Source organism: Salvelinus alpinus, chromosome 32 (assembly GCF_045679555.1).
Source record: "Salvelinus alpinus chromosome 32, SLU_Salpinus.1, whole genome shotgun sequence".
Taxonomy (NCBI): domain Eukaryota; kingdom Metazoa; phylum Chordata; class Actinopteri; order Salmoniformes; family Salmonidae; genus Salvelinus; species Salvelinus alpinus.
In genome coordinates this window covers 16790523-16806452 of record NC_092117.1, presented here as the reverse complement: position 1 = coordinate 16806452, position 15930 = coordinate 16790523, and the positions used below count along the sequence as shown (strand labels likewise).

At 46.9% G+C, this 15930-nt stretch overlaps 1 protein-coding gene across 20 annotated transcripts in view; it reads left to right on the top strand.

Annotated features, from left to right (window-relative positions):
* The window catches only part of rims1a (regulating synaptic membrane exocytosis 1a), a 72855-nt gene that overhangs the window by 45956 nt on the left and 10969 nt on the right, over positions 1–15930 (top strand). For 6 of the 20 annotated variants that reach the window (XM_071380605.1, XM_071380606.1, XM_071380603.1 and 3 more), the window contains 13 exons: positions 195–215; positions 669–799; positions 1126–1297; positions 2801–2948; positions 3462–3515; positions 4166–4337; positions 4602–4706; positions 5289–5351; positions 8094–8171; positions 8807–8872; positions 9203–9268; positions 10584–10699; positions 10876–11024. In XM_071380605.1, coding sequence (XP_071236706.1) covers positions 195–215; positions 669–799; positions 1126–1297; positions 2801–2948; positions 3462–3515; positions 4166–4337; positions 4602–4706; positions 5289–5351; positions 8094–8171; positions 8807–8872; positions 9203–9268; positions 10584–10699; positions 10876–11024 — 1341 coding nt within the window. Of the gene's footprint in view, positions 1–194; positions 216–668; positions 800–1125; positions 1298–2800; positions 2949–3461; positions 3516–4165; positions 4338–4601; positions 4707–5288; positions 5352–6227; positions 6306–6398; positions 6833–7556; positions 7659–8093; positions 8172–8806; positions 8873–9202; positions 9269–10583; positions 10700–10875; positions 11025–15930 lie in introns of those variants that run through there. The other 14 variants (XM_071380609.1, XM_071380607.1, XM_071380610.1 and 11 more) reach the window with 12 other exon arrangements.

Genomic DNA, 15930 nt, shown 5'->3' with positions numbered 1-15930 from the left:
GTGTGTGTTTCTGTATGTATGTATGTATGTGTGTGTGTGTGTGTGTGTGTGTGTGTGTGTGTGTGTGTGTGTGTGTGTGTGTGTGTGTGTGTGTGTGTGTGTGTGTGTGTGTGTGTGTGTGTGTGTGTGTGTGTGTGTGTGTGTGTGTGTGTGTGTGTGTGTGTTTCTGTATGTGTTTGTGTGTGTGTTTTCAGGTACTGCCCGGACAACTTTTAGTGAGTCCATACCAAAGGATTGTCATGTATTATGTCATGTATCATCAGTGCAGATATTTGGGGTTTTGTTATATTTAACCAATAAGGCCCGATGGGGTGTGGTATACGGCCAATATACCACCGCTAAGGGCTGTATCCGGGCACTCTGCATTGCGTTGTGTCTAAGAACAGCCCTTAGCCGTGGTATATTGGCCATATACCACAAACTCCCGAGGTAACTTATTGCTATTATAAACTGGTTACCAACATAATTAGAGCAGTAAAAATTTAGGTTTTGTCATATTCATGGTATACGGTCTGATACCATGGCTGTCAGCCAATAATCATTCAGGGCTCGAACCACCCAGTTTATAATTGTATATAGTCTGTAGCCAACATCATGCCTTTTAAGATGGGACTTTAAGATTGTCTCCTACTGATCATGTATGTGTGTGTATCCATGTGTGTGTTCAGGTCAAGCTGTGGTATGACAAGGTGGGACACCAGCTGATTGTGAACGTGGTACAGGCTACAGAGCTGCCTCCCCGCCCGGACGGGCGACCCAGAAACCCCTACGTCAAAATGTACTTCCTGCCAGACCGAAGGTACGTTAACAAGGTCTATCACTGACAGACTTTCACATAAAATAGTCTGTAGACAGGAAGAAACCAACAACAAATGTTAACTCCTCTGTGTGTGTGTGTGTGTGTGTGTGTGTGTGTGTGTGTGTGTGTGTGTGTGTGTGTGTGTGTGTGTGTGTGTGTGTGTGTGTGTGTGTGTGTGTGTGTGTGTGTGTGTGTGTGTGTGTGTGTGTGTGTGTATTCAAGGGAGCTTGCAAGTAAGCATTTTGCTGCACCGTTTATTCCTGCTGTAAACTGTGTACATGACAAATAAATGCTCATTTGATTTGATTTGGTGTGTGTGTGCACAGCGATAAGAGCAAGCGGAGGACTAAGACAGTGAAGAAGAGTGGAGAGCCAAAGTGGAACCAGACGTTTGTGTACTCCCACATCCACCGCAGAGACTTTCGCCAACACATGCTAGAGCTGACCGTGTGGGACCAGCCTCGCTTACCTGACGAGAATAGCATGTTCATGGGAGAGGTACACACACACACACACACACACACACACACACACACACACACACACACACACACACACACACACACACACACACACACACACACACACACACACACACACACACACACAGAAACACAGACACACACAGGAATCAAATGAAATATTATTGGTTACATAGACATATTTTGCAGATGTAGCGAAATGCTTGTGTTCCTAGCTCCAACAGTGCAGTAGTATCTAACAATTCACAACGATACACACACATCTAAAAGTAAAGTAAAGGAATTAAGAAATATATAAATATTAGGATGAGCAATGCCGAAATGGTATTGACTAAAATACAGTAGAATACAGTTACAGTGCATTCAGAAAGTATTCAGACCCCTTGACTTTTTCAACATTTTGTTACGTTACAGCCTTATTCTGATGAAATAGTTTTTCCCCCTCATGAATCTACACACAATACCCCATAATACCAGCTATTTTCAGGTCTCATGGTCTGAGAGTCTTTAGGTGCCTATTGGCAAACTCCAAGCGGGCTCTCATGTGCCTTTTACTGAAAGGCACATTTTACTGGCTTCCTTCTGGCCACTCTATTATGAAGGCCTGATTGGTGGAGTGCTGCAGAGATGGTGGTCCTTCCAGAAGGTTCTCCCATCTCCACAGATAAACTATGGAGCTCTGTCAGAGTGATCATCGGGTTCTTGGTCACCTCCCTGACAAAGCTCTTCTCCCCTGATTGCTCAGTTTGGCCAGGCAGCCAGCTCTATGAAGAGTCTTGGTGGTTCTAAACTTCTTCCATTTAAAAATGATGTAACGCAACACAATGTGGAAAAAATCTATACTTTCTGAATGCATTGTGCATATGAAACGTGTAAAGCATTATGTAAACATTATTAAAGTGTCTAGTGTTCCATTATTAAAGTGACCAGTGATTATATGTCTATGTACATAGGGCAGCAGCCTATAAGGTGCAGGGTTGACTAACCAAGTGGTAACCGGCTAGTGATGGCTAATTAACGGTCTGATGGCCTTGAGATAGAAGCTGTTTTTCAGTCTCTCGGTCCCGGCTTTGATGCACCTGTACTGACCTCGCCTTCTGGATGATAGCGGGGTGAACAATAATAATCTTCTAATAATAATAATAATAATATCATAAGGTGAATGCACCAATTTGTAAGTCGCTCTGGATAAGAGCGTCTGCTAAATGACTTAAATGTAAATGTAAATGAACAGGCAGTGGCTTGGGTGGTTGATGTCCTTGATGATCTTTCTGGCTTTCCTGTGACATCGGGTGCTGTAGGTGTCCTGGAGGGCAGGCAGTGTGCCCCCGGTGATGTTTAGGGCAGACCGCACCACCCTCTGGAGAGCCCTGCGGTTGCGTGTGGTGCAGTTGCCATACCAGGCGGTGATACAGCCCGACAGGATGCTTTCAATTGTGCATCTAGGAGTGCATGAATTGCTGTCATTGGCCTTGTGTGTAACTGATTGATCTTGTTTATATTGGTTACATATGTCTAGATCCTAATAGAGCTGGAGACAGCCCCGTTGGATGACAAGCCTCACTGGTACAAGCTGCAGACCCACGACGTGTCGTCTATCCCCCTGCCCTGGCCATCCCCTTACATGCCCCGCAGAAACACAGACACACCCAGCAAGAAGCTGCAGCGTAAGTCACAGACGAGTGCATGTGCGATGTGTGTTCACAATATATCTGTTTGTAATCTATGTGGTCTACTTACCCTATTGTGTGTTAGTTGTATGTATGAGTAATGTGTGTGTGTGTGTGTGTGTGTGTGTGTGTGTGTGTGTGTGTGTGTGTGTGTGTGTGTGTGTGTGCGCGTGCGCGTGCGCGTGCATGTGCATGTTTGAGATATTACTGTATGTATGTATATAAATGTGGTTTGTGTGTGTGTGTGCCACAGGAGGTTGGTGGCACCTTCATTGAGGAGGATGGGCTCGTGGTAATGGCTGGAGTTGAATAAGTGGAATGGTATCAAATATGCCATTTCATTTGCTCTGTTCCGCCCATTATTATGAGCCGTTTTCCCCTCAGCAGCCTTCTGTGGTGTGTGTGTGTGTGTGTGTGTGTGTCGGCATGCATGTCTATATCAATGTGGTCTGCTTACCCCATTCCTTCTGTCTGTGCCTGTGTTTTCCATGTGTGCCAACCATTGTGCAGGTTCTCAGCGTGTTAAAGAGCCTGAGTACGATGACACTGGATCTATGCCTAAAGGTGGGTGGGGCCATGGGCATGCTGTCTTCTTACTGAGACACATTCCATCAACATTCTACAACTTAATATTTGGTTCTGTTGTCGTCAGAACACTGGGCCTCAGAAAACGACCCTGCTGTATTTGTGTGTGTGTGTGTGTGTGTGTGTGTGTGTGTGTGTGTGTGTGTGTGTGTGTGTGTGTGTGTGTGTGTGTGTGTGTGTGTGTGTGTGTGTGTGTGTGTGTGCTCATGTTAAAGCAGGGACAGTGGGTAACTTTGAATTCAACTGGCATGAGTAGTTTGTTTTAGTATTGTCAAAGATCTGAGGGCTGCAATTGGCAGGTTTGCATTTATTGTCATAATTCTTGCCCTGGAGGCAGTTCTGCAGAGTGGTCACTAGCTGGCAAAGCCACAAAGTCATCAAATCTGATTTTAAACTTAACCGTAACCTTAATCACACTGCTAACCCTAACATTAAGACAAAAACAAAAAAATATATAATGAAGTTTTACGATATAGACAATTTCGAAAATCTCTCAGTTCTACCTCCAGGGCAAGATTCATGACAATAAATGTCAACTTGCCTGCAATTGTGCCAGTTTGGGACAATATATCGTATGTATGTTTGCTTTTATGAACACAGCTTCTCTCCCCCTGTGGGTGTGTGTGTAGCTGCCGAGAGGGGTTCGCGGGAGAGGGGGAGGCAGCAGAAGGATCCCCACGCCACCACTCTGGAGGTGCCGGAGCAGAAGAGGACACCCCAGCATCGCTCTCGATCTGTCTCTCCTCACAGAGAGGAACAGGGCAGGGGGCGATCACGACCCGCCAATGTCCCCACCCAGAGGTGAGAGGAGAGGGGGGAGAAGGGGTGTTGATGAAGAAAATGGGGAGGAGAGGAGAGGGAGGAGAAAACTTGAACGACCACTTTTTGTTTTGCCGTTTTCGTGACCCAGAACAAGTAGCGCTGAGAATATTGCTTTTACTATTATCACTGCCAACACAGCCAATTTGCACAGTGTTACCACAGCTAAAAGCCTTGTTCTCCCCCCTTATCTCTTTCCAACTCTCTCCCGGTCCCATATCTCCATATCTCGCCCCTCTGTATCAGGAGTTTGGATGATGAGATCCACCATAGTAGGAGGTCTCGTTCTCCCACCCGCTACTACGACTCTACCAGAGGACACTACCAGGAGCAGGACTATGTAGATGACAGGTGTGTGTGTGTGTGTGTGTGTGTGTGTGTGTGTGTGTGTGTGTGTGTGTGTGTGTGTGTGTGTGTGTGTGTGTGTGTGTGTGTGTGTGTGTGTGTGTGTGTGTGTGTGTGTGTGTGTACAATCAGGTGGCCATGGATTCCCTCTCCCTGCCATCTCTTTCAGTTCAGACAGTACCTTCGGTTTAATTTCTTCCTTTGTGTTCTTCTCTCTGTCTTTCTGTGATTTTCTGTGATTGTGGGGACTATGTTTGGATATGGCTGGCCACTTGTTTGTTTGGTCTCTGTTGTTTGTTGATTCAGACTCGATTAAGTTATTGCCATGAGACAAGAGTTGCTGTCATCGGAGTAGGTAGAAGTTTCCCCTAACCACTGATACAGGGTCAGATTTGTTCATCCCCTGTAATGGTTAGGGTTGGGAAATTGGTTAGAGTCATCTGATCCTAGATCTATGGTTAGGAGTAACTTCTACCTGTCCCATTGTTCTCCGCTGGCTCAGCTTTGTATCTCTTTTCTTTCTCTGTCCTCTGGTTTGGCTTTGTTGTTTACTTCCTCATGTGTCATCCATCCCCATGGTAACTACAGTGAGGTCATCCTGATCCACCAGTCAATGCGGGGCAAAAGTGCAGAATGCCTACACACTGAAAGGTAAACAGGTGTCATCACATGTTTTATTTGATATTGTAATATTATTAGTAGTAGTGGTAGTATTAGATATGATCATCATCCTCATTCGCACTATCCTTATCAGCCTTTATCCTAAGCCTTTTTATACAGGAATATTGGAGCTGCATAAAGGTGGATGTATATTTCTTGATGACTTCACTCAATCTCCTAAATGCGTCTTATTCTGTCATAATGTGTGTGAGAGAGTGATGGACATTTCAGTGTGTCCATCCTGTCCCGTGTGACAGTGACGCAACACACACCCACCCAGACATCAACACTGGGACTGTCCACTACTGACCGCACATAGCCTCTTTTGACCCTGGCCAATGCCTGAGGAGCTGCTAGTTATTCAGAGTTAGCGTCATGTAGCTATTCTGGTCCATTCATGGCCGAAATAATGTTACTCCAACATTAGAGGCCACTTTAGTTCAGTGCGTTACTGGACGGCAGGTAGCCTAGCGGTTAAGAGCTTTGGGCCTGTAACCCAAAGGTTGCTGGTTTGGAACCGACTAGGTGAAACATTTGTCGATGTGCCCTTGAGCAAGGCACTTAACCCTAATCGCTGCTGTTAGTCGCTCTGGATAAGAGTGTCTGTAAAAATGTAAAAGATCCAGTATATTGGACAAAGGTGCAATACTGTCCCAGTGAGCCCACCCACATAGGTAAGTGGTAAAGTATGGCTGGTAGAGGCTGGAAAAGCCTGACATACATGCACTCAGCTGGCATGCTGCTCTCCTGTCTTTCTTTAGTAGTATTTTAGGAACCATGTTTACATTCTGTTAATCCATCTTCCTCCTTCCCCGTTTTCTATCTACATCTCCTGCATGCACACATACGTCACACGACTCACCCCAGGGGCTCTTCTAGACACAGTACCACACTACCCCCTAAGATGCCTCTCTTAGTCAATGGCATCCACAAGGACATTTACAGGTACGTGGAAGAAGAAGAGAGAGAGGTTGTGTTAGAAAATGGCTCCCCTCCCAACTTTGTACCGCCGTCAGTGTTGATACTTCTGTAGTTTTATGTTCAGGAGGTAATATCCCTTGAGTTGACGTCGTATAACTACATCATATGCACCCGACTGTATCCTGGTCTTACTGATATTTATCTTCCGGATTATTTTGGGATGAATTCCATCAATTGACTTGGAGCAAGTATTGAAAGTAGTCCAGTTTGTGCTCCAAAAACAGTTATCTTGCCCATGTGAGTATTGTCCATAGTTGTAGGCTACCACATCCTTTCCCACTCTTAGCCTCTGTTTGTTTGATGTTAAGTTGTTTTTTGTTGTCTGTTTATTGCATGCTTTTTATATTTGACTCTTTTCATTGTCTTGAGTAAAGTTCCACACTGCCTGCATGTCTAAAGACTAGCTCAATGGTGCGTTCCAGCGTTGTCACGGCAATACGCAGCTCTTTCACACAACGTGTTCTCAGGTTTACAGACGAGATCACCATTAGGTAAGACACACACACCTTCAACCCTCAATGACCTCCTCATACCATGTTCACGAAATCTTCTGACAACCGGAGAACAGGTCTCCATGACAACCTGGCTATCTCACTACCTGACAATGTCTTCAGTGTTGGGGAAGCTACTCTGAATATATATTTGACCAAGCTACCAGTTACTTCTCACTTTAAAAGTTAAGCTACACTAAAGCTACCCTTATGAAAAATATCGTTTACTTAACTTAAGTTACTATGAGAAAGTAGTTAACTACGAAAAAGTATCATATTTAAATCTGAAATGTCATGGACTAAAAACTATGTTTCAAGTGAGAATTTGGCAGGTGTGATGCTAACAAAAAAAAAGGAAATTCTTGTCAACCACCCATATTTTATTTTTGCAAAAAAAGTAGTGTGTACTTCCAGTAGTTAGCTACACCACTACATGGTAATAAAGTATTTAACTACTGAAAACACTACCAAGATTGGAATTGAGTTCAAATACAACTGTCAATGCAGTTAAATGACTAATTGAAATACATATGGTTCACTACTCCCCAACACTGAATGACTTGTGTTGACTCCAATCAATCATCTAATCACTTAAAACAACGTTCAGACTGGCATGTCCTTTATGGTTTAGGTAAATAACATCTATTTCTTTTCCATTTTCCTCTTCTTTGTTCTGTGTCCGCTCCTCTCCACTACTGCATTGGATGGCATGTTATTGAGCTAGTGATCTACATACCTCTCTGGACAGGGTTAAGACTAGGAGTGCTAGCACCAACTGTCTGAACCCAGAAAGGAACCATAGTGTTCCTTCACCAGATCCCCAAAGGTACCAGCCCACTGACCTGTACACTGCCTGCATCCAGCCTCAGACAATCTACCACCTGTGTGTGTGTGAGAGAGAGTGGGAGTTTGTTGAGGACGGTGTGGTGGATGTAGTTTTAAGTACACTCTTAAGGTTTGTGTAAAAGGATTGGTATAGTACTAGTGCAAAGTAGTGCAGTATCTGTAGGAATCCATTCTCTTTGTAGAGTCTGCTGGAGTGACTGTTTGTACATAGCTACTTTATGAGATGCCTTAAAGGGAGGGTCCTTTTTTGTGGGAGTAGTCTGAAATGATCTGTGCATTTTTGTGGTAACAGCCTTAAACTGAGACTCAGAGATATGATAGACCCATGAACTCGATACAGCCCCTATGAGAGTGCAGGTGATCCATGATGCATGTGTTTCTCTGTGTGTTCACCGGGGGTGCTGCTGGGTCTCAGCTGCTCCCAGTCTCTGCCCCGCAGACGCCCCGCCAGCCCCAGGATTCTAATCCAACACGCCTCCCCAGAAGACGACAGGTACCCCTTCCCCACCGCTCCCACCCCAACCCCCCATCCCCCCTGTTAGCAGCTGACCCCAACCCTGACCCCCACACCTGTACTAACCTCAAATGCAAACAATGATAATTAGCTATCTTCTAACCCTAAACGCATCGCAATCGATCATTTTTCTCTATGGGACTATGTACAGGGTCTTTTGGCATAGTATGGACTAGTGTCTTGTGTTTGTTCTTTACAATCCCTGTGGCTTGTAGTTTTTATTCTAGAATCTAACAGTCTGTAGGTTGTGTTCCACAATCCAGATTGTATTCCAGCATTCTAGAAGCCTCTATCTTCTCCTTTAGAATCGCTGAGCTGTTTTGCTTTTTTAGTCTAGGAATTGATAAGGATTTCAGAAGTTTTTATCTGTCTACTGCATTGCCAACTGAGCTTTTATCATTATCGCTAATGTGTGTCTTTCATATTCATAACAAATTCAAAATAATTCAGGATTAAAGTTGAGTTTATATCTATGTGTGTGTGTGTGTGTGTGTGTGTGTGTGTGTGTGTGTGTGTGTGTGTGTGTGTGTGTGTGTGTGTGTGTGTGTGTGTGTGTGTGTGTGTGTTTCTCATCATGTCATCTCATCACCTTCGTGTTTGTGGTGTGTATGAAGCAAATGGATGATGGAACCTCTAGTACCTAGACAGGAGACAGTTAACCACCTCAGTGCAAAGAAGAGGTACACACAGACACACACACACACACACACACACACACACACACACACACACACACACACACACACATTACTTGTTCAATGAATACATGTGTGATGCTTCTTCATGATCAGTGTTCCATACTCCATATTCCATTGATGTGTATTGACAACTTAATCAAATCAATCGCCTAACTGGCTTGTCTTCTGTAGAGCATAAGGCTAGACGTTTCATTACGAATAGAAAATCAGACTTCTCTCACTTACCTCAGCTGTTTACCCCTGTCCCATACTCTTATTTATTCATCCCTCCATCCGTTTCTTTCTGTTTTCCACTCATCTCCCATCTCCCAGGCAAACTCGGAGCCTGGACTCATCCACCTGTCACACTCTGGGCAAGAAGCTCCCTGACAACGACAGGTAAGGGGGCCAACCATAACATATACCCTGTTTATCAACATCATCACTTCCGGCCCAATCCTCAAACTTTCATAAAATCTCCCATTCACATCAGTACAGAATTGAAATTAAAGTTTGAGTCGAGCATGTGAATCTCATTGCGAGATTCATCCTGCCATCATAGTCTGTCCCCTCCCACAAATTCCCAGTCTAGGATGAAGTTCACTTTAGACACTGATCTAACATCAGTTTTCCCCCACAATAATTGAGGTTAGGATTTGTTTGGGGTAAACTGATCCTAAATCTGTACCAAATGGTGACTTTTACCTCTAGTGGGGATCCCCCTCTTTTCTGTCCACCAGTTCATCCACATTACCACAATTTTAAACGTTGATTTTGGAATAATCTATCAGATTAAGTCACGTACACATGTACTGTACTGGACTGTAGTGCAGTACGGCCATTAGCATGGTGATGCTAACATAAGCATGATAGCGTGGGTCAGGATTCGCTGAGATGGAGGCAAGATGAGCTTGCGTTTGTAATTGGCTGTTCAGTATCAAGGTGGGGTCTTTCCTAATATGGAATCAGGTAGTTTGACCTGCACCTTTAACAATGTTTTCTTCTGAGATGTCTCTCACACTGTGTATGCTGATTTCAATATGTTTGACAAAGCTTCTTTTCTTTTCACCATTTTTCCTTTTTTTCCTCTTTTCCTTTTTGCCTCTATTCTGTTATTTTCTTTCATTTTTGCATGCTGCGACTTTGTGCACACGGTGTGTATGGTGTGTGTGTTGGGGCCCCCAGAATAAAGCCCACCTCCATCCTGAGGGGGTCCCGAGGACGGCCCCCTCCCCTGCGGCCTCTCGGTAAGGGGACCCTCCGAGAGTTGGCCCCGGGTTCACCCCAACCATACAGGTGCTGACCTCTGACCCCTCACCTCAGTCCCCTTGGAGGAGCGGCCTGAGAGAGAAAGAGCTGTTGCCTTCCTCCTCCATGATTCCACTGCCTATAATGCACTATTTATTTGATATTGTACCCCAGCCATGGGCCAGTGTGTGGTGGGTTGTGTGTGTGTGTGTGTGTGTGCGTGTCCATGTGCGTGTTTGTGTGTAAGTGTACACTGAGTGTACAAAACATTAAGAACATAACATGACATAGACCAGGTGATTGTGCGTAGTACACTTCCCCTCACTTTCCTACCAAGTTTGACTCTGTCTAGTGCTCTTCTTAGATCCTATGTGTCAAAACTCTGTGTCTAACAGAGAAACTAGTAGTGGGTGCATTCTCTCATCCTCTCTCTCGTTCCATCTCGCTCTCTATCTCTCACTCTCAGGGGCCACCTCCAAGGTGGTGCGTCTCTGTCCACCTCAGTGATGTCCTCGTCAGCAGCTCGCAGGGTCAGACAACTCCCACAGGTCCCAGACAAGAGCAGCAGCCCCGTAGAGCAAGGTGTGTGTGGCTTCCTTGACTTGATTTTGTCTGTAAACCTGAGTGAGTGAGTGAGTGAGTGAGTGAGTGAGCGAGTGAGTGAGTGAGTGGTGATTAAATGTGGGTGTGTGGTGATTAAATGTGGGTGTGCATATTTTTGCTGATTTCTCCCTGTATGTGTGTGTGTGTGTGTGTAGCCCTAGCAGCAGAGGAGCGTGTTCGTCAGCTCCAGATGAAGGTGCAGCAGAGGGACTCCCACAGGAGTCCTGTTGCTCCGTCCACTTCTAGCAGGGACGTGGAGAGGGTGCTCAAGAGCAAACGCGAGGTCAGTCACCTGTCACTTGAGGTCAGCCCCTAACCCTAACCCTCTTTGTATGTCGCCCTCTACATCTCTCTCTGTCCCTCTCTCTCTCGCTCCCCATATCTCTGTCTGCTTGTGTCACGATCGTCGTAGTGAGGAGACCAAGGCGCAGCGTGTGAGAAATACATCTTCCTTTTATTTTGAAGAAGACGTAACACGAAACGAAACACTCTTACAACAAAACTAACAAAACAAAACAAACGACCGTGAAGCTATAAACGAAAGTGCACACACACAAGCTACTAACGTTCAACATAGACAATTATCCACATTAACCTAGTGCCTATGGCTGCCTTAAATATGGCCCCCAATCAGAGACAATTAATGACATCTGTCTCTGATTGAGAACCATTCAGGCAACCATAGACACAGCTAGACACCTATACTAAACACAAACCCATCTACTCTATTTAACCCCCTAAACCATACAACCACCTTAGACACTACAAAAACACATACATTCCCCATGTCACACCCTGACCTAACTAAAATAATAAAGAAAACAAAGAATACTAAGGCCAGGGTGTGACAGTACCCCCCCCCCAAAGGTGCGGACTCCGGCCGCAGAACCTGAAACAGAAGGGTAGGGTCCGGGGTGGCCCCCATCATGGCGGCGGCTCGGGCGCGGGACGAGGCCCCCACTCCACCATTGTCAATACCCGCTTTGGTGGCACCTCTGGAGCGGCGACCCTTGTAGCAAGTCCCGGACTGAAGACCATCCCAGAGGGCGCCACCGGACAGATGGGTAGCTCCGGACGGATGGGTAGCTCCGGACGGATGGGTAGCTCCGGACTGAGGGGTAGCTCCGGACTGAGGGGTAGCTCCGGACTAAGGGGTAGCTCCGGACTGAGGGGTAGCTCCGGACTGAGGGGTAGCTCCGGACTGAGGGGCAGCTCATGACTGAGGGACGGCAGCTCATGGCTGAGGGACGGCAGCTCATGACTGAGGGACGGCAGCTCATGACTGAGGGACGGCAGCTCATGACTGAGGGACGGCAGCTCATGACTGAGGGACGGCAGCTCATGACTGAGGGACGGCAGCTCCGGACTGAGGGACGGCAGCTCCGGACTGAGGGACGGCAGCTCATGGCTAGCTGACGGATCTGGCTGCTCATGGCTAGCTGACGGATCTGGCTGCTCATGGCTAGCTGACGGATCTGGCGGATCCTGGCTGACTGGCGGCTCTGGCGGATCCTGGCTGACTGGCGGCTCTGGCGGATCCTGGCTGACTGGCGGCTCTGGCGGATCCTGGCTGACTGGCGGCTCTGGCGGATCCTGGCTGGTTGGCGGCTCTGGCGGATCCTGGCTGGTTGGCGGCTCTGGCGGATCCTGGCTGGTTGACGGCTCTGGCGGATCCTGGCTGGTTGACGGCTCTGGCGGATCCTGGCTGACTGGCGGCTCTAGCGGCTCCTGACTGACGAACGGCTCTGACGGCTCGGGACAGACGGGCGGCTCTAATGGCTCGGGGCAGACGGATGGCTCAGATGGCGCTGGGCAGACGGATGGCTCAGATGGCGCTGGGCAGACGGATGGCTCAGATGGCGCTGGGCAGACGGATGGCTCAGATGGCGCTGGGCAGACGGATGGCTCAGATGGCGCTGGGCAGACGGATGGCTCAGATGGCGCTGGGCAGATGGCAGACTCTGGCCGGCTGAGGCACACTGTAGGCCTGGTGCGTGGTACCGGAACTGGAGGTACCGGGCTAAGGACACGCACCTTCAGGCTAGTGCGGGGAGAAGGAACAGGGCATACTGGACCCTGGATACGCACCTTATACCTAGTGCGTGGTGCCGGCACTGGTGGTACCGGGCTGAAGACACGCATCTCAGGGCTAGTGCGGGGAGCAGCAACAGGATGCACAGGACTCTGGGAACACACAGGAGGCTTGGTGCGTGGCGTAGGCACAGGTGGTAATGGGCTGGAGACACGCACCACAGGGCTAGTGCGTGGAGGAGGAACAGGGCTCTGGAGACGCACTGGAAGCCTGGTGCGTGGTGTAGGCACTGGTGGTACTGGGCTGGGGCGGGGAGGTGGCGCCGGAAATACCGGACCGTGCAGGCGTACTGGCTCCCTTGAGCACTGGGCCTGCCCAACCTTACCTGGTTGTATGCTCCCCGTCGCCCGACCAGTGCGGGGAGGTGGAATAACCCGCACCGGGCTATGTAGGCGAACCGGGGACACCATGCGTAAGGCTGGTGCCATGTAAGCCGGCCCGAGGAGACGCACTGGTGGCCAGATGCGTTGGGCCGGCTTCATGACATCCGGCTCAATCCTCAATCTAGCCCTACCAGTGCGGGGAGGTGGAATAACCCGCACCGGGCTATGAACACGTACAGGAGACACCATGCGCTCTACTGCGTAACACGGTGTCTGCCCGTACTCTCGCTCTCCACGGTAAGTACAGGGAGTATGCGCAGGTCTCCTACCTGACTTCGCCACACTCCCTTTCAGCCCCCCCCCAAGAAATTTTTGGGTTGTACTCGCGGGCTTCCAGCCTTGCCTCCGTGCTGCCTCCTCATATCGCCTCCTCTCGGCTTTAGCTGCCTCCAGCTCTTCACGAGGGAGGCGATATTCTCCCGGTTGTGCCCAAGGTCCCTTTCCATCTAATATCTCCTCCCATGTCCATGAATCCTGTGTAGGTGGGTCCTGTTGCTGTTTCACACGCTGCTTGGTCCTTTGGTGGGTAATTCTGTCACGATCGTCGTAGTGAGGAGACCAAGGCGCAGCGTGTGAGAAATACATCTTCCTTTTATTTTGAAGAAGACGTAACACGAAACGAAACACTCTTACAACAAAACTAACAAAACAAAACAAACGACCGTGAAGCTATAAACGAAAGTGCACACACACAAGCTACTAACGTTCAACATAAACAATTACCCACATTAACCTAGTGCCTATGGCTGCCTTAAATATGGCCCCCAATCAGAGACAATTAATGACATCTGTCTCTGATTGAGAACCATTCAGGCAACCATAGACACAGCTAGACACCTATACTAAACACAAACCCATCTACTCTATTTAACCCCCTAAACCATACAACCACCTTAGACACTACAAAAACACATACATTCCCCATGTCACACCCTGACCTAACTAAAATAATAAAGAAAACAAAGAATACTAAGGCCAGGGTGTGACAGCTTGTTCCTCTGAATTCAATTCAAGGGGATTTATTGGCATGGGAAACATATGTTAACATTGCCAAAGCAAGTGGAGTAGATAATATACAAAAGTGAAATAAACAATAAAAATGAACAGTAAACATTAGACTCACAGAAGTTCCAAAATAATAGACATTACAAATGTCATATTATGTATATATACGGTGTTGTAACGATGTACAAATGGATAAAGTACAAAGGGAAAATAAATAAGCATAAATGTGGGTTGCATTTACAATGGTGTTTGTTCTTCACTGGTTGACCTTTTCTTGTGGCAACAGGTCACAAATCTTGCTGCTGTGATGGCACACTGTGGTATTTCACCCAATAGATATGGGAGTTTATCATAATTGGGTTTGTTTTCGAATTCTTTGTGTATCTGTGTAATCTGAGGGAAATATGTGTCTCTAATATGGTCATACATTGGGCAGGAGGTGAGGCAGTGCAGCTCAGTTTCCACCTCATTTTGTGGGCAGTGTGCGCATAGCCTGTCTTCTCTTGAGAGCCAGGTCTGCCTTCGGCGGCCTTTCTCAATAGCAAGGCTATGGTCATTGAGTATGTACGTAGTCAAAGCTTTCCTTAAGTTTGGGTCAGTCACAGTGGTCAGGTATTCTGCCACTGTGTACTCTCTGTTTAGGGCCAAATAGCATTCTAGTTTGCTCTGTTTTTTTGTTAATTCATTCCAATGTGTCAAGTAATTATCTTTTAGTTTTCTCATGATTTGGTTGGGTCTAATTGTGTTGCTGTCCTGGGGTTCTGTGGGGTCTGTTTGTGTGTGTGAACAGAGCCCCAGGACCAGCTTGCTTAGGGGACTCTTCTCCATGTTCATCTCTCTGTAGGTGATGGCTTTGTTATGGAAGGTTTGGGAATCGCTTCCTTTTAGGTGGTTGTAGAATTGAACAGCTCTTTTCTGGATTTTGATCATCAGCGGGTATCGGCCTAATTCTGCTCTGCATGCATTATTTGGTGTTCTACGTTGTACAACGAGGATATTTTTGCAGAATTCTGCATGCAGTCTCAATTTGGTGTTTGTCCCATTTTGTGAATTCTTGGTTGGTGAGCGGACCCCAGACCTCACAACCATAAAGGGCAATGGGTTCTATCACTGATTTAAGATCCTAATTGGTATGTCGAATTTTATGTTCCTTTTGATGGCATAGAATGCCCTTCTTGCCTTGTCTCTCAGATCGTTCACAGCTTTGTGGAAGTTACCTGTGGCGCTGATGTTTAGGCCAAGGTATGTATAGTTTTTTGTGTGCTCTAGGGTAACGGTGTCTAGATGGAATTTGTATTTGTGGTCCTGGCGACTGGACCTTTTTTGGAACACCATTATTTTGGTCTTACTGAGATTTACTGTCAGGGCCCAGGTCTGACAGAATCTGTGCAGAATATCTAGGTGCTGCTGTAGGCCCTCCTTGGTTGATGACAGAAACACCAGATCATCAGCAAACAGTAAACATTTGACTTCAGATTCTAGTAGGGTGAGGCCGGGTGCTGCAGATTTTTCTAGTGCCCTCGCCAATTTGTTGATATATATGTTGAAGGGTGGGGCTTAACCTACATCCCTGTCTCACCCCACAGCCCTGTGGGAAGAAATTTTAACTGCACACTTGTTGTTTGTGTACATGGATTTTATAATGTCGTATGTTTTTGCCCAAACACTACTTTCCATCAATTTGTATAGCAGACCCTCATGCCAAAATGAGTCAAAGTATTTTTTTAAAT